General features: G+C 50.9%; 1 protein-coding gene across 1 annotated transcript; it reads left to right on the top strand.

The window, feature by feature from the left end:
* The first annotated feature begins 289 nt into the window (after positions 1-289).
* Sdc4 (syndecan 4) lies at positions 290-19,231 on the top strand. The gene is made up of 5 exons (NM_011521.2): positions 290-388; positions 12,165-12,291; positions 13,752-13,798; positions 14,390-14,585; positions 17,241-19,231. The coding sequence occupies exons 1-5, from the start codon at positions 314-316 to the stop codon at positions 17,390-17,392; spliced, it is 597 nt and encodes a 198-aa protein (NP_035651.1). The 5' UTR covers positions 290-313; the 3' UTR covers positions 17,393-19,231.
* Positions 19,232-22,254: the final 3,023 nt, after the last annotated feature.

Genomic DNA, 22,254 nt, shown 5'->3' with positions numbered 1-22,254 from the left:
GGGGGCTAAGCAGTGATCCTCGGATTTTAGGCAGACTGCCTCGCAGTAGATCGGTTAACTATCATGGGCTGCAGCTCCTGGAGCTACAGATTGAGGTCAGTTTGGAGCCGGCAGGCACGCTGTGGGCGGGTCCCCGGGCGGGTTGGGTCCCACCCCAGTGGTTTCCAGCTTGCCCAGCGCAGCACCCCGCAGGCCTAAGCTTTCCCGGGGGAATTCCGGGCGGTGCGGGCGAGCACTGGGGGCGGGGCAGGGCTGCTGCCTATAAGAAGGGCTGCGCGCCCGCTCCGGGCCACTGGTTTGCGCTGTTGAAGCCATGGCGCCTGCCTGCCTGCTTGCGCCGCTGCTGCTGCTGCTCCTCGGAGGCTTCCCCTTGGTCCCCGGAGAGTCGGTATGTATTTGAAGGATGTCTTGGAGGGGGGAGAATTGGGGGGTGCCTTCTTTGTCCCCTCAAATCCCGGGATCCGGAGGGAGTAGGGTGCATCGCGAACTGTGCTCCCTCCCCCCAACCCCCTCTGGACGCCGAGACAGGGAAAACTTTGTGAGGAAACTTTGCTCTTGGGTCTCGAGAAGGCTGCCGGAGACTCTTCCACGCGCCGTGCACCCCTAGCCTGTTGCTCTGAGCTCTGGACTCAGCCTGGCCTCTGGGCTCCCGGGTGGGACGTGACTAAGTTGGTGTCAACTTTTCTCCTCCCACACCCTCACCCCTACTTTGTGATCCCAGTGCTGGCGCTGCGCGCGGAGTGGCCCTCTGGGTGTCCATAGCAGGAGGCTCGAATCTGAGATGGTCTGGGGACGGGGTGGGCAGCTTGTATTCGGGAGCTGGAACACTTTAGGGCTGTGCGGAGGACCCCGTTTCACAAACCCTGGGGAATGGAGAAGACTGAATCCTGGCCTTCGTTCTGGCCACAGTCTTGGTACGACTGACTTAAGGGGCAAGATCACCTCCTTCTAAGGTCACCTGACCTATCTACAGAACATATCATGAGGTGACCCTTCCTGCTTTAGGCTGTCCAAAAAGTAGGGTTCCTTATTTTTCCAGAGCGGACTTAAAGGATAACTTTCCGATCAGCTCCAGGCTAGAGATTGAGCTTCAACTGTTTTGTGGGAAGTGTTTTGGTTGAAACCGCACACGGGGAAATTGAGGCACCCACCTGAGTGCGGAGAAGGATCTAGAGGAGAAAAGATCCCAGGGAACCTAAAGAAACCTTTCCTTTTCAGGATCAGAGTCAACAAGGATCTAGGGCCGGATCAGCTCAGTCCTAGCAGGCGTTTAGGAGGCAAGGGAATTTACAGGGCATGACAGTTCCTGGGAGAGGGTGGTCTGACCCATGAGCACGGGCCATTTGTACCGTTAGTCTAAGTTTTAGGGGGAGTGAGACTCTGGAGTTTAATCATTAATGTTCTTTTGAAAGCCACCTTTTCTCTGGGCTTATTTAGGGAATAGTTGATTATGTTCAGGAGGCTCGAGATGAGAGTGTATGCACTCTCTAGCACAATTGCAGTTAGGTACGGAACCCATTGCATGCTGGTTTCTGCTCTGATGGCTTCCTGGTGGCTTTGGAATCGAGCGTGTTTAATTTCAGAAAACCTCCCTGTTTACCATTCTTAAACTAGTCCTCAGGCAGAGGTTAAGTAACCTGCTGAAGGTCACACAGCTACCAACCAGCTGAGTCAGGCAGAAGTTAAGACAGACTTGGAAATGCCTGCTTTTATCTTCTCGTCCCTGTGGCTGCTGTTAGGTCCCGTTTTCCCATAATTCCAGACTGGTCTAACATCTATTGATGCTTGGGATTGGAGAGCCTCAAGGTGTATTGTGAGTGGAATGAACGAGAATATGAGGGAATGGCTTTCCACTAAAGGGAAGGCATCTTTGCAGAAAGGTGGTGACTGAGCGAGCCCAGCGTGCCTTCCTGTTGCATTAACCTTAAATGAGCGGCTGAAGGCTATTCTGAAGTCGAGTCCTTCCTTGTGGACATCTGAAGGAATGCTGGCCGAGCAGTGTGAGGAAAAAGGACCTAGGAGATGGCTGAGGTCACCATGTGGCCAGTCACATGCCATTGCGCTCCCCTCGGGCTGCTAAGCCAGCAGGTGCTTTGGGGGAGGAGTAGACCGCAGTGTCCCCCAGATACAGTCAGAAGGATGTGGTTTGTGGGGGGTAGGTTTTGCCAGGCCTGCTTTGGGTGACCTGATCTAGCAAGGGGGAGAAGCCAGCCTAAAGCAGCTGCTTCCGGAGGCCTCGGTCTCAATCTCTGGTCCTGACCTCAGTTCTCCCTCCTCCCTGCCTAATGTCAGGAGCATCTTGCCTCTAATTGGGTCACAGGGCTTCCCCCTTAGATTGTGGTCAGAAAAATCGGACCAAATGTCTCTTGGGCTGGAAAAGCAAGTGATACTGTCTGCCTTTCTTTCTCCCTTGGAATGAGAGAGAAAGACAGAGACAGAGACAGAAAATGAAGCCTGGGGAGAGGATTTAGCTAACAGCTGTTTTGATTTATTGAGCACATTCTGATAACTGAGTAATTAGGCCCTCACAAAAAACAAAAACCAAAACACCACCATCACACCACCGCCGCCACCACCAAAACCCAGCACACGTGGTTACGTTCTTGTATTCTCTTTTCCAGAAAAGTATATTGAAAGATTAAATGATACCATCTTTTAATACTGAGTATACAAGCAGGCCATCTACTCTCTACAGAGTAGTCTTGCCACCTTCACGCTACGAGGGACTTTCTCCAAATTTTCGGTTTAGTCCAAACCCAGATTTGGGAAAGGCAGCCCATGCTAAACGCCCGCTGCCCTCTCCTCTGCTTGGCGGGTTTGCCATCTTAAACCTGTTCTTCCTGTCCAGCTGGGAGCATTCCCTGATCTGCCTTCTGCCCCTCCCACCCTGGCCAATTAAAGGCAGCCTTGTTTTTGGGATGGTGGTTGGGGGGGGGAGGTGAGGGGTGTGGGCCAAGGTGTTGCTGCCCAGGGGCACAGCCCACTGACTTGGCACCAATCCCAGGCAGCTCCGAGGAAGTATCTCCCACCCACCTGGTGTACTTCAACTTAAAGACGTTTCTAGTCTACTTGAGAACCCTCTCCTTGGTAGCCAGGAAGTGGGGGCTGAGTTCCCAAGGAGGTTCTAGGGCCTATGAGTGGCTGGTGAGACCTCTTGGGACTTCTTGGGAGCCCATAGAGGAACTGCACATCTGGGGAAGTATTTGGACCACAATTTGGAGAGCACAGTGGGGTTGGGAGAGACCTATAACTCGGAACGGTCTTCTCCAAAATCACGATGGAGCTAGGAGGTTTCAAGAAGAGACACCCCGCCATCTCATTCCTTATCGTTGCTTTACTACCGTATGTGTATTCTGAATGAATCTATGTCTGCGTACCATGTCTATATCCTGGGCCCAAGGAGGCCAGGAGACGATGTCAGTTCCCCTGGAGCTGGAGCTGCAGAGAGTTGTAAGATGCTAAGAGGGTGCTGAGAATTGAACCCAGGTCCTCTCCCTGAGCCACTTCTTCAGCCCTCTGATACTTGATTAGTAATTAAGCACTAATTATTCAAAAAGGAGTGTGACATCTGAGGCCTTCTCTCCAGGAAATGAAATCACATCATCTAACTCTGCAAAGGGAGAGACCTCCCCACCCCCCAATTCACATCTGGGGCCAGAATTCTGCTTCATTCCTTCTAGTGAAACTCCTACCTTCCCCATGGGCCATGATTGTATGACTGAATAAACTCACATATAAAACTTCTTTCCAGAAGGTGCTCTGAAGTCACTTACTGCTAGGATGACTGACTGACTGTAGTTTGGTACTGTAGTATAGGCATCTTTATCTCCCTTTTCACAGAGAGCTGATGCTCAAAGGAATGTAGTGTTTTGCCAAGATCAGGAGAATGCTAGTTGTCTGTTTAGATTGTCCCTTAGAGAACATTCTAGATAATGGGGACATCAGATAACCTTGGGACTGACTTCTGTGTTGCTTGCAAACATACCTTGTGTCTAGAGCTCAGCGTCCGTCCTGTCTCCAAAATGAGGAGGCTGGACCATTGCCACTTGAGTGTCCTCCTTACTCCACGGCCCAAATGGGGAGGGGAAGGGGAGTTCTCTTGGCTTCTTTGGTAGACTCTAAACAAGTCCCTGTCTCAGAAGAGAAGTGGGGAGGACATTCAGCTCCTGCCGTCTCCAGCGCCTGGAAACAGGAGGCTTTTCCAAGGACTTGGAGTGCTGAGCTGGCTTGAATGAGGAGCTGCAGAGCTGGACTCTCTGTTGGGAGAGATTGGCCCCTAGCTGTTTTTTCAGCCTCCTGGGCTGCATGAGTTGCTGTGATTTCCAAATGAATGCTTAAAAGTAGGGGAATGGGATGGACTGGGCTCTGTGAGTCAACTGTGTCTTACTACAGCCTGCCTGAGTCACCACTTCCTATCAGTCTCTTGGCTAATAAGCATAGCTCTGTGGCAGGAATCTTGGAGTGGGCAAGAAAGTTTGAGGGGTTTTGTTCATTTTGGGTTTTTATCTTGGCTTTTGGGAGTCAGCATCAGTGTCTAGAGCCTTTGAACATTCACAGCACCGGTGTGTGCACTTGGGTCCTGGACAGTGCAACAGAGCAGGTACGACATTGGTACACCTCTCCACACCCACACCCTTAAGTAACACCAAGGATTCAACTGGTCTGAATTCAAGAACCAAAGCTGGCGCCATCCAGGTTTGATTTGCACTAGGATTCTGTGACATTTTTTTGGAGCTGCTAGGGTGTTAAAACAATGTGATGACAGTGGGCCTGCTCGTTAACCACCTAGTCTGTTGAGGCTCTGACTTCAATTCCCTAGCACCAATAAATAAACAGTAAATTAATTAAAAGATTGTTGTGGGCCGTGTTGATGAGCTTGCAAAGGAGGCGCTGAGTGTACCTCCAAGTAGTGGAACAGGAGACATTCCTCAGTGACCGTTCCCTGGCTTGCCTAGGACCTCTCTCCTCCCCCACATCGAGTCCTGCAGCTGCTAGGTGGGAAGGGTAGAGCCTAGGGGTGGGGCCGATGGAGCCCAAATCTTATATTTGTTTATCTTCGAAGTGGGTTGTTTGCAGGTTATCAGATGGGTTTATATTTAAACAAGAACCAGTTCCTGGCAGCCCCACCTCTCCTGCAGGATCTGCAGGGATCTGCAGGTGTCCCAGGCCAGCGTCCGTGTGTCTGTCTGTCTGTCTGTCTGCCTCTCTCTCTCTCTCTCTCTCTCTCTCTCTCTCTCTGTGTGTGGTGTGTGTGTGTGTGTGTGTGTGTGTGTGTGTGTGTGTGTGTGTGTGTGTGTGAGGGAGTTTACAAGGGTACCAGGTCTTAGGACACAGTTCAAGCTAAGACTTGCACTGCTTTCCCTGGGAAGGGCAAGTGTTCTGAGGCAGCTGAATGACTACAAGTAGTGTTCTGGGCTTTGGTGGATAAGCAAAGGCAATGTTCCGAGAAGGCATTTTTCCTGCTAGTGACTAGGGGAACATCCATGCGCACCATTGGGGTCTGATTTAACCCTAGAGAAACGTGCCTTGTAGAGCTGGCTTGTTATTAACCCACTGGTGACCTTTGGACACTCACCTGCGCCTTGTGGACCTGTCTGGTGGTGTCTGCTAGAGGCCGGGGGAACAGGAAATGTGGGTACATTTTACAGCCAGAAAGCCTCTTGAGTCTCTGCCCCAGCTCTGCCACTCACCCAGGGACACACAGGGAGTTAATAAGTCACTTTGTTGATGTGAGAGCCCCAGTGTCCTCTATAAAACACCCGTGTCACTTGATAGCCATAATAGTTATTTAGCAGACTTATAAAGTGCCGGCTTCAGTTGAATTTATTATTCATGACTAGACAAGGGCTCCTGTCTTGGCCAGAGGTTGGCTTTGGGTCATGGCGTCTATATATGTGCAGAAAACGTAAGTGGGCTAGTAGGATTCTTGGAGATCAGAACATTTATCTTGGAGGACTGTGAGAATCAAAAGATCACAGATCCCCCCCCCCCCAAGAAATAGGGTCTCATGTAGCCCAGGCTGGCTTTGAGTTCCCTATGTAGTTGAGGTTGGCCTTGAATTCTTGATCCTCCTGCCTCTGCTTCCCAAGTGTTGGTATTATAGCCCTGGACCACCACAGCCTGCCACCTTTGACACTTTACAACTGTCACTTGTCATCTCTATGGTCACCCCGCCAGTATCAGTTTCTTTCCATCTTGGGTTACAGCCTCTTACTGAGTGCTCCCCACCCTTTGCTCTTTGCCTGCCCCCTCCCCTGTCCTCCTAGTATAGGGAGTTGGCTGCCCTAGTTTTCTCTGGCAAAGGAGAGGCTGCTGGTCAGGTGACACCCAGGGTAATGGAAAGGGAGGCAGGGAGAGGCTGGTGCTTATGGAAACAGTGACTGGGTGAAGCGGGCTGTAATGGCCCAACCTGTGGGGACTGGCTGCAGCCTCTGGGCTGCAAGCAAATGGCTGGGCTGGGCACTGAGAGTGGGGACACTCCTCGCCTCTGGGGAAGTCCAGCTTCAAGATGATTGAGACGGACTGACCTGGTCAGAATCCCTCGCTTCCCCAGTCTGGGGAGGAGGTGCAGGGGCCCCGTAAGCCAGGTTCTAGTAGATCTAATCCGTTGCAACAGGGGCTGCAAAGGCCCTGGACTCTGTTCTCAAAACACTGGAGGCTTGTTTGCATGCTGAGAGTCTTCTGGGCAGCCTCAGATCCAGTGGGGATTTTGGATCTGCTGCCTAGATTACAAGCCCCAGCTTCAATGCACCTCTGTCTCTGAGGCCTTGAGGGAGCCAGTCCCTCCCCAGCTGTCTCCACTGGTAATCGGAGCAGTGCCCAGTTTGGTGCCCAGGCCTCGGGACAGAGGGAAGCTTGTCTCTTTGAGACCTTTTTACAGGTGGGGAAACCAAGGCTCAGAAAGGGGATCCACCACTGGGGACCACCTAAGTAGTGAGAGAACTGGATTGGTCCCTGGGAGGGGTTTGTCCAGAGGTTCCCGACCAATCCCCCTCATTCCTGGCTGGCACCCCATGATCCTAGAGTTCTGAGTTCTTGTGGGAATGGGCTGCTTTGGGACTTGGTGAAAAGCTGGCTGCTGACTGTGCCCGGCCTGGCTTGCTACAGGGCGATTGTGTTCAGAGTAACTTGACCTTGAATTGGGCAGAGCCGACATTTGAACCCTCACTCAACCCCCCTTCCAACCCCCTACTTCCCCAGACCTTGCTTATTAACTCTTTCAGGCCCCAGGGCATCACAATGAATATTTGGTATGTGACTTTTTTTCGCCTTTTAGATTTTTTTTTCTCCCCCAAGGCAAGCCAGGAAATAGAGGCTCTAGGTCACAAGAAGAGTTTCAGATCTCTTTGGTTAGTGCCTTCCACTACTCCTGGAAAAACACAGATTTCCTCTGTCTTTGTTTGCTTAGGATAAACTTAGGCTGGGCAGGTTTCTACCCATCCCTGAGTCTGAAGATGCCGACCTTTCAGTTGGGTATCTCTGGTCTGTCTCAGCAGTAGAAGCGACAGGGCTGTCATACCCCTCTCTAGCTTGCAAAATCCCCTCCCATCTGATGGCCAGGGCCTCCCCAGCCCCGCCCGCGGCTGCTTCAGCAAGGTTCCTCTCTGGCTCTCTTGAGCATTCATGTCTCCTAAGCAGAAGGAAGGTGGGTGGGGTTTAATAATCATCACCACCTATTGAGCACCTGCTATGCACCAGTCACCTGCTGGGTCACCTGTGCACTTGGATACATTCCCCTTGACCTTCATTCTGCAAGGTGCCAATTACAAAAGAAAAAACTGAGGACTTAAAACCAGAACAAACTCCCAGACTTCACAGGAAATGGTTGAGCCTTGATTTGCTTGTGGCTCCTGCCCACTGTAGTAAATGGAGTTGGTGGGGCTGTAGAACCACTTGGGAGTCCAGCAGTTGGTTTATGGGTGTTGCCCCTGACCTGACTCAGCCCAGTGTCATCCTTATGGTCTCTTCCTCAGAGTATGATCAGGTGTGGGCTTGACCCCTCCTTCTGTGGGGAGGAGGCAGGTAGGAGGCTCTCACCAGTTCACTGTTAGCCAAGCCCTCCTTGGTTTTCCAGCCAAGTTTCTGTCCCTTTGTTTAAGCAATAACACTTCCACCTTTGTTTATTCCCTGGCAAGGGAAGGTGGGGTGCCCTGGAGCCTCAGCTTAGCCAGTGTCCAGTGGGCTTTCTGATTGGGCTGAAGGTGAAGAATGGGCAGGTGATTGTGAGGAGACTGGCTGTGGTTAGGACATGGTTTAGAGAAAGGTCTGGGTATGAATCCAGTGTTGTTCTCTCCTAACTGTGACTCTTGGATAAATGACTCATCTGTGGGCCAGGTAGAACACCTCATGATGCTGTGCTGTTGAGTAGAATAAAGGGACCTTATGCAGAGATGGAGCCCTGCTATACAGTGGGGACTTCTAGTCACCTCAATCCCTGGGTTGTTCCCCAGGGTGATGGGCATCATGGGACTTTGAGATAGGATCAATGGCTTCTCATTCTGGTTTCAGGCAAAAGCTTGTGTATTTGCTGAGAACCTTGGGGTCAGCCAAGGTTCCGGAAAGGGGGCTGGAGGCCACTTACCCAGGACCGTGAGCAACCTAGGTTGTAAGCCCAGCTCTGCTGCTAGCTTGCCTGGCTGACCTTGGCAAAGTAATCTGTCTCAGAGATCATAAAACTAAACGGTTGGGCTGTGGCCTCAGATGCCTTCTGCTGGCAGGTGTTACCTCCTATAAAACAAAGTATACCTACCTCTATTCTTTCCCCTGCACAGTTTGGGAAAGCATTCAGGGTCTCTAGCTATCGGCACTAGGTTAGATTTCTATCAGCTACGAGGCCAGCAAGAACCTCTGCACCAGGCCCAACCCACCACCTTATTTACCCAGCTTCTGGTTGTGTTTGTGAAAGGGACAGAGATGAGACCTGAGGACCCGGAGGGTGTGCATGTGCGTGCATATACACGTGGACACACGTTCCTGGGCAGGGTTGGGTGAGCGGAGGTGAACAGACCACATCTGTAGTCAGGAGCAAGACTGGATCCCCCTCTGGTTAAGGTTGGGTTGGCCTGCTGGGTGGCCTGGTTTTTCAAAGCCACCCCAGACTACTGAATGGACCTTGTTTGAAAAGAGAGTGGGGGGAAGGAGAGGTTGTTGGTACCTTCTCAGCTTTACAAACACAAACAGAACCATTGCTCACCATCTCTTTGGGCGTGGTTGGGTCTGTTCTGACATCGTGTCCTCAATAGCTCCTGTCCACTTGGGAGGTTTTTGCTTGTTAGAGTTTATGAGCATAGGAGGGACCAGAAAGGGGCTAAGAGAAGATGCCTTCCGAGATGCCTCCAGGAGCCTGAATTTCTCATGTCCCATCACCTGTCTCAGAAGCCTCTGACTCACTGAAGAGGTTAATTCTTGCATCCTCTCTACACCTCTGAAGAATTTTCCAACCTCTGAAAGGAAGGCTCCAATCCTGGCTGAGCGGTGGGTCCTGGTGTGATATTCCTTTCCTCTGGAATTTTAACATAAAGATGAAGGGGGGGGGGTGCCCATGGTGGCACAACTCCTTAAATCCCAGTACAGAAGAGGCAAAGACCAGTTTCTTAGTCTAGCCAGGCCAGCCAAGGCTACCTAGAGAGAGACCTTCCCCTTAAAAAAGGGACGGGAGGGGACCACGTGTCCCAAAGGGAGCTGAACCAGGAATGTTTCTTGGTTTCAGCCTCAGTTTACCAGTCAGATCTTGACAGCTTCAAACACACACACACACACCCCTTGAGTTTCTCTAATAGAAGATTGAAGTAATCACTACTAGCCCACGTGATAGGCATCGAATATGCTTATCTCCAATCAATATGCTTATCTCCAATCTCCTGGGCTGTTTTGAAACACCCGGAACACTTTCACATATTAGGGAGGTTTGGTGTGTGGCTGACATTCCAAGGCTCCTTCCTAGGGGCGAGGTGTGGGGTAGGTCAGACCTGAGCTGGAATCCAAGCCCCCAGGCTTAAAACCTCAGCGCCTGCCCTGAAGAGTTTGAATTTTAACAGCGTGTGACCAGTCTTTCAGGCTTTGGTGGTCAGAGTATCTCTACCTGCCTCTCCTTTCCTCCATCTCCCCATGCCCCCACCCCTAGCTGGATTAGACACACCCAGTTAGGGTTCCTGTCTAGTCCAGGGCGGGCTGGGCTGGGAGCTCTAAGCATAAAAGGTGTTCCTATGTTGTGTCTGTGGCTAGAAGCCCAGGTGATCTCATGCCCAGCCGCCGGTCTTGTTGGTCACTTCTGCTTGTGTGACCTTAGGAGAAATGAGTTGCCTTCCCGAGCTGTGGTTTCCACCCTCGCCAAAAGGGTCTGCGTCATCCCAAGTGCGTGCATGTTAAGGCCTGGCACACTGTAAGCCATGGAGGCCTTGCCATTGCAGATTTTGAACCCTAGGGAATTTGTAGCGAGGCGTTGGGGGTTGGACCATGCCGGCCGTCTAGGGCAGTTGGTACAACCACGGAGAAGCCTTCTTGCTGTGCTTGTGCTGCCAAGCCAAAGCCACAGGCACGGGCCCTGTGCGGGGGCTGGAATTCCAGTACCAGCAACCCCACAGCTCCCGATTCCGGAGTCGTGAAGTCATCTGTAAGCAGGACTTAACCCCTGCTGGCTCCCCACTCCCACGCGTACCAAGCACTCTGAATCGATTTCCCTGCCCTCTGGGGTGGGGGGAGAGAGGGATGCCTGCCTGACTTCCTCCCAGCTCCTTTCCCAGAATCTAGTTTCCTGAGCAAAGGGGGTGGACAGAGGGCACAGCCTCCTCTCCCCGGAAGCCTGTGGGAGAGAGAGGAGGAGGAAGAGTGGAGCAGGAAGCCTGATCCCTAAGCGCCTCTCCTGACCTCTCCTGCCACTCAATCTCACGCCTTAGGGGTAAACGGACATTCCTTCTCACTGTCTCCACCGTGTGTCTCTGTGGTTGGGTGAAGGACATCCTGGGGCTGGCAGACACAAGACCTGACCACTCTCTACCTAAGTTTTATATGGTGTTAGGGTAGTCACTACCTTGTTTCTGGTTTGAATTCTCTTTACAAAATTCTGTGAAAGAACAGGGCCTCCCTGGGTCTGACTGGCTAGTTCCTATTCTGAATTTCTAAGCAGGGCTTCATCCTTTGTACTCTTGGGGACTATTGGAGGGAAGGCCTGGAAATAGTAGACCAGTGACCCTTGCACCTGGTTGTTTACAAGAACGAGCCCGAGTCCAAAGACTAGGGGAAGGGCTGTGGGCACCCCAGTACACCCTAGGTCCCTAAGGAAGCTGGGATAGGAGACACGGGGTGTGTGTGGGAGGGGGCAAAAATAAGTGGCGATCGAGGAGGGGCTTTGTGGATAGTTTCCTTTTAAATGCTGTTTGGTGGGAATTGACCACAGGCTCTGGGGTGGCTAGCTGGGTCTCCTTGGGATGGGAGCTGAGTGATGTGGTCTGTGGGAGCAAGGATCTGTGTGCCCTGCCCCGAGCTGGCAGAAGACTAGACATTGAGAGAATTTGAGTCCGTGAATTCAGGAGTGCGCCTTTGAGTCACCACCCGGTCTGAGTTCTGTGGCTGTCTTGGGGTGTGAGTGAACCTGCCCAGCCTGTTTCAGCCCAGTCTGACTCAGTTGGGAACATGTTCCCAACAGGGCAGGCCCAGAGCCAGTAGCCTACTGCCTTCCATCTGGAAATCAGCTGCTGTCATAGGACCCCAGCCTGGGCCTGCCTGTGTCCATGGGAACCTCTGGCTCTGAAATCAGGTGGTCCTTCATGCAATTCTGCCTGCCAATTGCCACTTGTACCACTAGAAGAAAATGACTTAAGAGCCGTTTGTGCGGGGGGTGGGGTGGGTGGGCGAGTTGGGGGGGCTTAGTTGTAAAGTTAATTAACAACTGCTATTATAAGCAGCCTTAGAGATCATAGGTGGCTCAGTAAATACCTAGAAATATTAATAACTTGTTACCACTTATATTTTTACTAACCCAGAATGGTCAAGAGACTTGTATAGGGTTGCACAGTAGATGGGGCACAGGACCCAAAGCTTCTTTTCATCTGGTCCTATAATCCTGATTCACTTTGGGGCACTCTTGTCTCCGAGAGCCTCCGGAGGGAGGAGGAGGAAGATGGGCCTTTTGGGTCGATCCTGTTTGAAACCATCTCTCTTCTTAGATTCGAGAGACAGAGGTCATCGACCCCCAGGACCTCCTGGAAGGCAGATACTTCTCTGGAGCCCTCCCCGACGACGAAGATGCTGGCGGCTCGGATGACTTTGAGCTCTCGGGTTCTGGAGATCTGGGTATGGGGGTGTGCTTGGGAAGGCTGGGGGGCCCTGGGCTGCAGGGACTCCTGGCGGCAACAGTGGGAGAGGTGGATTTGAGTCGACATTTTCCTACAGTGCTCCCCCCACTCCCCCCCCCCACTTCAAAATGGGAAACAAAAGTAACATTTTCCCACCCCCAGGGTCTCTGGGGTGAGTTGTAAACAACTTTGAATTCATTCCACTTTGAGTTTGCAGGCACTAGCCTGAACCTGTCCACTAGGCTCCTCCCTCTGGTGGAGGGTAGAGGGAGCGTGGGGAAGGGCCCGGAGTGTGTTCCGCTCCCCCAACCCCCAACCGTTGAAAGGAAAAGTACTGACTCCAAAGTGGGGGTGGAGTGGGAGGCGTTGTGTGTGGGCTGAGATATGGAGAGGGGACTCGGAAGCAAGCCCCTGCTTAAGATGAGACCGGGAGGGAGAAAGGTTTCTTGTGGTGTGACCAGGTATCAAGGCTTTCATGGGCTTGACTTTTTGGCCTCTGGAACAGGCAGCTGCTAAGGGTTCCGCTTGTCTTCAGGGCCTTTGCACAGTCCAGAATTCCAGCGCTGCCTTCTACTTAGAGCCTTGGTTCTTACTATGTAAAACGAGGGACTGGAGGACTGTGGAGTCAGTTGTGGACTGAAGCGAGTTCCAGCTCTTAGCAGTTACCATGCACTCGGTATTTTTAGAAGTAAATTTTGTATACCGTGTATCCCGAGTATACTGTGGTGTACTAGGACAGCCTCTACAAAGGGTTGCAGCCAGGAGACAAGCTAAACTCTTTGCCTCCTGTGTTTATCATTACAGTTAACTGCTTCCTTCCCAAAAGTTAATTCCCTGGGGAGCTTGTTCAGATGTAAATTTTAGTTAATTAAGGTGGCGCTATCTTCCCTGATAGAGATTGAGCCTATGGCTTGGCTCTGCCACTGACCTACCCCCCCCCCCCTTTTTTTCTTCTTCGAGACAGGGTTTCTCTGTGCAGCCCTGGCTGTCCTGGAACTCACTCTGTAGACCAGGCTGGCCTTGAACTCAAATCCGCCTGCCTCTGCCTCCCGAGTTCTGGGATTAAAGGCGTGCGCCACGACCTTGCTCTCTTTCATGTTTGAGACCAGTTCTTCCAATGTGGCTCAAGCTGGTCTTGAACTTGCTTCTGGTGTTCTGGGATTTCAGATGTGTGCCACTTCGTCCAGGAACATTTTGCCTATTCTAACCAGCTTCCAGATACTGCTGTGTCTTTACCCCGTACTTTAGCTAGTAAGGGTTTAGAGGGCTCACGAGACACTGGACAGCTTTGTGTATTACCAGGGTATACATACTGCTGTGAACGGACCTGATGCCCCCAGAGTGTCATTTTCAGTATAGGTGACTAAAATTGCTCGTGAGGTGGGACACCACTAGCTACAGCTGAAGGGGTCGGTTTCAGACATGACAGTTCACATAGCTGCTCTTCTACCTTTGCAGATGACACGGAGGAGCCCAGGCCCTTCCCTGAAGTGATTGAGCCCTTGGTGAGTGCTGCCCTCCCCACTTCTCCACCCTTTTCTCCCTCTTTGCTCTTGCTCTCCTGAGAGCGACAGAAAATACAACCCCTTGAATGCATAATGGGATCTAACTCCGTTTTCTAAGAAGGCCTTTTATTGGGATGCTAGGCTCATTTGGGACCAGCGTGGACAGGGCGAGCCTTCTCCTTGGAGAAGATGGTCACTTCTGAGCCCAGCCTTTTTCCTTTTGCATTTGCGGCTGTTCACTGGCACTGTTTTCAAGTCGCATGTGAAACTCTTGAGTCCTCGAACCCGTGTGCCGTTTTTTTTCCAGCTGCGATCTGTTCCTCTCATCGACGAAATGGTCATTGATAAATTTTGGTGCCCTAAGAGTAACACTCCAACATGCTTGCCACACACACTCTGCCTCAGAGTGTTGCTGGTGCAGAGTTGGCCTCCTGAGGGGCATCACCACATGACCTGTACTGGCTGCTCCTCCCCCACACCCCGCCTGTGTTCGTTCCCTTGTGACTCCTCCTGTCATCTTCTAGGGTCCCCTTCCACCTAGCTTCCTCTTCGAGGTGTGCTCAGTGTCCTCTCCTATCCTTTCTCTCTCAGGTGCCACTGGATAACCACATCCCTGAGAATGCACAGCCTGGCATCCGTGTCCCCTCAGAGCCCAAGGAACTGGAAGAGAATGAGGTCATTCCTAAAAGGGCCCCCTCCGACGTGGGGGATGACATGTCCAACAAAGTATCCATGTCCAGCACTGCCCAGGGCAGCAACATCTTTGAGAGAACTGAGGTCTTGGCAGGTAAGGTTGCTTCCTTCTCTCTGGTTTCAGAGAGAAGCAGACAGGCAGGTCTTTAGTCTTCTGGTTTGCACTGGGGCAGCTAAGGGCTTTATCTCCTTTAAGGGGTGGCTGGGAAGCATAATAAAATGCATATCAAAGGCTTGCAAAGAATTGAAAAGGAATTGTTTTCCAAAGCCCTTTCCCTGACTGAGCTTGCATCCCTTATCCGGAGTTGATTATCTAAGGGTTAATTTCCCTTGCAAGCCGGGAGGCCCCTGGTGGAATTAGATTGACTCCCCCCCCCCCCTTCACCCTCCTATCTCTCGATAGGCTTATGACCTTGGCCTGGTGCTTTTGGAGTAGCCTGCCTCCATTTACAGCTCTGTGAAATGGGAAGGATGGCCGCTCCTTCTGTAAAGGGCTGTTCTGTCCGTGTTCTCCTGAGAGCTCTCAGGGTCAGGGTTAGGGTTAGTGTGTCCCCTAGTTAGGACACCGGATGTGTTTATGTTAGAGTTAGGACATGATTCTTGTCAGGGAATGAGCTGCCTTGCGTGAGGCTTTAGGAGGGGCTGGGTCAGGCCTGGATGAGGGACTTGAGTTGGGGGTCCTCTTCTGGTAGCTCAAGATAAGAGGCAGAACATCTCCATAGCTGGTTGGAGCAAACTTCCCAGTTAGGCAGGCAGTCTGGGAGGGACTGGCTGGTGGGGAGGTGGTGGTGCTGCAGGCCCTTGCTAGGTCTTTCTCTTCTCCTGGGAAGCAGCTGGGCTTGAGGAGGCTGAGGTGTAAATATGGAGCCCTGTGCCTATATGTCACTGCCCTGTCTCCTTCCTTCAGGATCTCACTGGCCCTGTCTTGAAGACCCGGTGTCACAGTGTGGTCCTGCCTCTGGTCTGTCAACATACAGACCTCCTTTTTTCCTTCACCAGTCTTTGTGTTAGTGGCTGTCAGTGCGAAGGCCCTAGAGACCGTTAGGCCATGTTTCGAACTTGGTGGAAAGAAACCGTTTTGTCGTGCTTCAACCGCAGAGTTCCATTCTCAGCGTAGTTTAGACCTGCCGGCTACAGGTTTTATTCGTACGTGTGGAGTTTTAGATCGGTTCATTAGTCTTGTTTGCTTCTCAAGAAAACTTTGGAAACCAGTCATTCTTCTTATTCGTGGGGAGACTGAGCTCCCGCTCTGGCTTAGAGAAAAGAGAGCTAACACCAGGATATCCCCCTCATTTGTCCACCCGGTGGTCACACCAGTGTAAGATCTTTCCTAGAAACGCCATTTCTCTAGGCCCCTGTGGCCTCACCATTGAAGGGACAGTGGAGTCCAGCTGGAAACATCCCCTTCAGTAGCTTTGAAACAGCCCCTAGAAGTTCTGTGACGTGTGTGTCCTGTGACTCCTGTGTGCTCTTGGAGACCCTCCAGTATCCTGAAGTGGAACCAGGTCACAGAGCCAGGACATGGTGACCGCCATCATGTTTGGAACTGGCTCTTGCCCCTGCAGGGTCTCCCAGTACAGATCAAGGGCCTGAAGGAGGAGTGGAGTTAATGAGAGGGAAAGGTGCTGGAGACAGGCAGGAGGCAGCTTAACTTTTTTTTTTTTCTGGTACCCGCAGCATTTTTGTTTTGGGTTTGTTTGTTTGTTGGTAGAAAAACTCTTGTTAGTTCTTCTGCCTCTCCTGCTCCATTCTCTGTGTAGATGTATAGTGTGTGCAGAGAAATTAATCTGCTTAGCCTGGGTAAAACCGAATTAGGAGATTCAATCTGCCACAGGAAGGATTCTGTCCCTTGCCCTTAACAAACAGCAGTGACTCATTCAGGCCACTTGGTGTGGTGAATAGACAGATGCTCGCCCAAGTGGAGAAGGTGCCACTGCCTGGCCCCGGCTAGGAGCTAGCTCTTCATTGAGCTGGACGGTGAGGGTCACCTACTAAACACTTTCTGGTGCTCTGGCCCATGTGAGGATGGTGAGGAACATGAGAAAGCCAGAGGTTTACAGCTCAGGGGGGCTTGAGTATAGGCATTGCGTTGGGCAGTTGAAGTAGATTGATTTTGGTCTGAAGGGAAAGATAGGAGAAGGTGTTTTGTTCTGTGTTGTCTTGAGAGGGGTGAAGAAGCTTGCCTCATCAGATACAGTAGCTGGGAGAGGTGCGAGGTTCAAGGAAAAAATCAGCAGGAACCACTGTTGAAGACATGGGAATGCAGTTGCCATGATAATCGGCCATCGTTTGCGCTCTGACGGTGTAGACATTAGTGTGTTCTGCATGTTTGTAGAATATGATACCTGTCAGTGGATGGATGCATGGGTCTAGGTGGGACATATGCACACGGGGAAAGACGGTGTATGCCATGGTGAGGAAGAAAGTGTCTGCATGGGTTGCTGCAGCCTGCTGTTCTCCTTGGTCAGGGCTTAATGCTAAGCTGTTGCTAGAGAGACTGCGTGATGCATGGAATTAGCCTGAGCCTTTGGGCTAGGGCAGCAGATGTGGGATGAAATAGTGGTGTTGGTCCACTCTAGCTGTGATCTTAGTCTTTCCTCTCTGACGGAAGTCATGAAGGTCGATGCTAATGAGGTGTCCTCTTGCTTGGTCTAGGGGGTGTGGTTATGGTGAGATTGACTGGCGGTGGGCGGGGCTGAGGAGCACATGGACCTGGAGCCAGCTCACCCCTTGCTCTCTCCTACTGCAGCTCTGATCGTGGGCGGCGTGGTAGGCATCCTCTTTGCCGTTTTCCTGATCCTGCTGCTGGTGTACCGCATGAAGAAGAAGGACGAAGGCAGTTACGACTTGGGCAAGAAACCCATCTACAAAAAAGCCCCCACCAATGAGTTCTACGCATGAAGCTTCCTCCCGCGAGCGCTGCTTGGACTTATTGGGGAGAGGAGTGGAGGGTTGTGGGTGGCGGGCGTTGGCAGAGAGCAGCAGGCACCTTAATGCTGACTTGTCAGTATCTCCATCTCTAGTCACCTTTCTGGTGTCAGAAGAGATGTGATCTTCTACTGTGCTGCCTGAGAGAGAGAGAGAGAGAGAGAGGGAGAGAGAGAGAGAGAGAGAGAGGCTGTGTCTGTGTGTCTGTGTCTCAGTTGCTCTGGCAGAAAAATGGGGTTAAACTTGCCCTTTCTGAAGGCAAGCCTAGAATTGGGTCTTTTGTTGTCATTGTTCCAAATTTCCAGAATAGAATATAGGACCAGTTTAGATCCTGTAGTAAACATGTCCCATCTATGACTGCCTTGATTATAGAGGCAAGGGGTTACTGTGTGAATCCCGGCTCCCTTCCACATGCTGTACACCCTATCCATCTGTCAGGAGCTGGGGCAAGGAGCCAGAACCCTCTGCGCCTTGAGATGAGTCTGCCATGAGAACTTGCTCACGCTGCAGAGTCTCTGTGGCGTACCTGGGGGCATTCTAAGTCCAGTGACTTTTGAAATTCAACCTTTTTTTAAAAAAAAAAAATCTAGGGAGGGCGGGGTGAAGTGCTGAAAGCTCACACTGAAGTGTGTTTGTAGGAGATTCATAAAACTAAGTTTTTAAATGGTTCATTCCTTTATGGGAGCGTCTGCGCCTGGGCTGAGTGTGGGGGATACACAGATGTTCTATCTAGAACATTTCCATTGCAACAGCTAAGTTTGTGTTTCGTGGTTTTTTTATGTTTTGTTTGTTTTTTGAAAATGAGAGAAGAGTTGGAGATATGATTTTTATGATTTTTTTTTGTTTTTTACTATTTATAGCTTCAGACAGGGCTGCTTTTCATCTTTCTATTGTCCCCCATGTTTTTTTTTTTTTTTTTTTTTTAATGCTCCGTGTCCTTGTTTTTGACCTTGGCCCTTCCTGAAGTTGCTTTATCTTACGAAGTAGCTACAGGGTTCTAGCAGTTTCCAGAATATAATGTAGGGGGATAGCGGGATATTTTTGTTTGTGTTCTTGTAATATATTATCCTTCCTTGGTTCTAGAAGAATAGATAAATATATTTTTTTAGGCTATAGAATGATATTACAGGTCCCATGTTGGCTGGATGGTTGCGTGAGTTTTCGTGTGGCTGAAGAGGCTGCTGCCCTCTTACCTTGCCCTGTTCCCGGTGCCTTCTTGCGAATGAGCTAGAGTAGTTTAGGGTCCCTGACTCGAACCCTCACTGTGCCTTCTGCCGGGGAGGAGGGGCTCCTGGGCCTGCTTCCTCCAGGCGCTCTAGATGCACAATCCAATACAGTGGCCTCGTGTGGCTGTATAACTCGGTTCACTTCAGACTACGTGATTGGAAGTCATTCCTCGGTTGCACTAGCCACACAAAATGCTCAGTCACCATCCCCCGGGCACCGAGGGTTAAGCTGGTTTAGCAGGTCATTGCTCAGCTTTGCTTGTCTCCCTGGGCAAGGGAAGGGGACCAGGAGAAAGGTGATGAGGCCCCAGGGACTCCTGTCATCTGGTACTCTCCCTCTTACAGAGGAGAGAGCTAGTGGCTTAAAAGGCCTGGGGTGGTGGGGAGATCACACCACTCTCAACCATACTCTGTTCCTGTGAGGCCCCCATCACCACCTCCGTGCAGGGTCCTAGCTGGCTGGGTCCTCTTCTAGCCTTGGTGCCTGCTCCTTTTCTGCACCATTCACACTGTTGTCTGTTACTGATCTTTTTTTTTTTTTTTTTTGATAAAAAGATAATAAAACCTGGTACTTTCTAGATTGTCAGCCTGTCAGTTTTATTTTTGGTTTCTCAAAACAGGGTTTCTCTGTGTAGCCCTGGCTGTCCTGAAAAGCATTCTGTAGATCAGGTGAACCTAGAACTCAAGAGGCTGACCTGCCTCTACCTCGATTAAAGAGGTGTGCCATCACACCCGATGCCATTATAAGATTTTGGGTTTCTTTTTAAGCTTTATTTTTATTTTATGTGTATGAGTATTCTACCTGCATGTACACCTGCGTGCCAGAAGAGGGCGTCAGACCCCATTACTGATGGTTATGAGCCACCATGTGGTTGCTGGGAATTGAATGCAGGTCCTCCATGAGGAGCAGCCAGTGCTCTTAACCACTGAGGCTTCACTCCAGCCCATTTTAAAGGGTTTTTTTTACAAGCCATTCATTCTGTATCCCTTGAACTCAATGAAGCCAGAGGGAGACCTTTTGGGGTGCCAGACACGGGCACAGACACGAGACAGCAGTAGGGCTTTGGAGGTAGGAGAGATGCCAGAAAATGTGCCCGTTGCTCTGGGCAGCACATCCTGTCTCTCCCCATTTTAATTAAGCAACACTAGGTTTAAAAACAAACACAGGCCACAGAGTCCCTCGGGCCTTTGGGATGGCTCAGAGTCTTAAGAGCACTTGTCACGCCAGCCTGAGGCCTCCAGTGTAAGTCCTGGACACAACGGGAGAGAAGCAGCTGCTGACGTCACACTCCGACTGCCACAAGTGAACCGTGGGGGCCACACACACTTGGACACACGTGGACACACACGCTACTTAATAAATCAAAATAGGAAAAAATAACCCTCAGTTGAGTCCCTGTGTGTAGAAATCGTAGTACTTCTCATAAAAGCCTTAGAGCTGGAAGACAAATCGACTTTGCCAGCTGTCAAGACTGTACTATAACCAGACATGGCTGAGAGGAAACAAGGCCCCAGACTGGCTCTTTCGTGACACAGTTCCTGCCTATTTCCGTGTCACCTGCCTGGTCTCTGTGGGCTGTGCTATAGTTGTCACACTTGAGAGTCTCATAAGCAGTAAAGGGCCTGTTGCCAAGGATCCCACCTGTCCTCAGCTTATCTTTGCAGAGTGGAGCCTCGATTTGTGGCCCGTTGACCTTGGTGACTTGGGTTTGGCACCATGTGGCCCCATGGGAAGAAGCAGCCAGAGGACTTAACTACACCAGCCAGGAACTTGGTGTTTCATGGTTGGGCCTGTTAGCACAGCTGCAGGAAACAGTCGTTAGAAATGGGACAAACTTCATCTGAAAGGTTAAAAGAACGTGTCCAAATCGATCGTTCACCAGTGGCGGAGGTAGGATTTGAATCCACATAGTGAGGGCCTATCAGAGGGTTTCCATTGCTCACAGTCCCTTCACTGTGGGGGTGGTCGGCCTTCACAGCACCTGGTCTCATATCTCTCTAGGGACCCTAAGTTCTGTTTCCTCGAGTCCCTTGGGTGAGTTTCTGGCTCTCGTAGTTCACCGCTTTTCCTGTAGCGTGAACTCTGAATGGGCTAGACCTGCTCAGTTTGCACAGCAGCCACCAGCCACCATGGCTCTTTAACATGTAAAAATGGAGTTGCTCAACAGCTACGTGTAGCTCATGGCTCCGGGATGGAGTGGGCACAGGATGTCCACCGTGTAAGGACTTTAATGATACCTGCATTTAGACTTCAGACGCCATCGGCTGTTGCCTTCCTTTCCCATAGTCTGCAGTGGGGAAGGCCAGAGGTTGACTGTGTGCCAAGTGGCACTTCTTTGGGTAAGATATTAGCGTCAAAAATGTTGGTTAGCTCTTCCTATGGAAACATTGTCCTTAAATTTAGGGCCTTACAATGACAAACATCTCTCATGGTTCCCATGTGTCACAAACACAGGAGCAGCAGAGGTGTCTCATGCAGTATTACACAGTCGTCATCCAGTTATGGGCTACGTTATAGACATCTGGAGGGCTGACTGGGCAGGAGGCTCTATTTCCAACTGAGAGAGTGCGTTCACAGGTCTGGAAACTTGGCTCTAGCTGTCTGGCAGGAGGTCTCAGTTGCTCACCTCACGGATTAACGTAGAAATGTGTGTCCTCGTGACGTGACCTGGCTTCCCAGAGTCAGTGATCCGAGAGAGCCAGGTAGAAGCTACAGGGCCTTTTAGGTTTTAGCTTTGGAAGCCACACACTTTCCCCTGCATAACATCAGTCAGTCAGGAATACAGGTCTGTCCTGTTGACTACCACAGAAAACAGCACAAAGGCAGGAATGTTAGGAGAGGCAAGGCTGACTGGAAGCTCTGCTAGTCATATTTCCTGACTGACCAAACATCTGAGAGAAAGGCATGGGGATATATTTTGACTTGAGGCAATCTGTCCTTATCTGACTCTGTGTTTCTGGGCCCTGGATGAAACAAAAACACGGCACAAAGGCGTGTTGGGGCAAAGTTACCTCATGGTATGCAGTAAGCAGGGAGAGACAAGGAATTGGGGACAAGCGTAACTAATTTTTAGGGCACACCTGTAGTAACCTCCTTTCTCAAACTAGGCCGCACCTCTCCCGTGCACCACCTCCGAAGGACGCTATATTATAGATCCATCAACGAAGGCATTAATCCAGTCATTTCCCCCGAACTCTTGGCAAGCAAGCCTCGGTGAGGTGGGCACTTCATATCCAAATCAAAATAGAAACCATCCCACAGGTTGTGACTGTACACTTTGTCACCTGTCAATCCGACACTGGGGTTGTCTGGCAGGCGAACACTGATGTCATTTCTGAGAAGTGAACAGGATTATTGTATTGATCCACTCTTACCCCATGATCTGCCAAACTCCAGAAACCTTTGGAGCACTGACCAAGGCCTTGTCTTAGTCAGGGCTTCTATTCCTGCACAAACATCATGACCAAGAAGCAAGTTGGGGAGGCAAGTTGGGGTTTATTCAGCTTACACTTTCCACATTGCTGTTGATCACCAAAGGAAGTCACTGGCACTCAATCAGGTCAGGAAGCAGGAGCTGATGCAGAGGCCATGGAGGGATGTTCCTTACT

This window comes from Mus musculus, chromosome 2, assembly GCF_000001635.26.
Source record: "Mus musculus strain C57BL/6J chromosome 2, GRCm38.p6 C57BL/6J".
NCBI lineage: Eukaryota > Metazoa > Chordata > Mammalia > Rodentia > Muridae > Mus > Mus musculus.
The sequence above is the reverse complement of the archived record's forward strand: the minus strand, read 5'-3'. Positions and strand labels throughout refer to the sequence as shown.

What these genes read in the sequence shown, in the direction of transcription:
- Sdc4 (NM_011521.2), top strand. Translation starts at nt 314, where the DNA reads ATGGCGCCTGCCTGCCTGCTTGCGCCGCTGCTGCTGCTGCTCCTCGGA. An exon ending in CTGAAGTGATTGAGCCCTTG is followed by an intron (nt 13,799 to 14,389) that starts GTGAGTGCTGCC and finishes TTTCTCTCTCAG; the next exon opens with GTGCCACTGGATAACCACAT. An exon ending in GAGAACTGAGGTCTTGGCAG is followed by an intron (nt 14,586 to 17,240) that starts GTAAGGTTGCTT and finishes CTCCTACTGCAG; the next exon opens with CTCTGATCGTGGGCGGCGTG.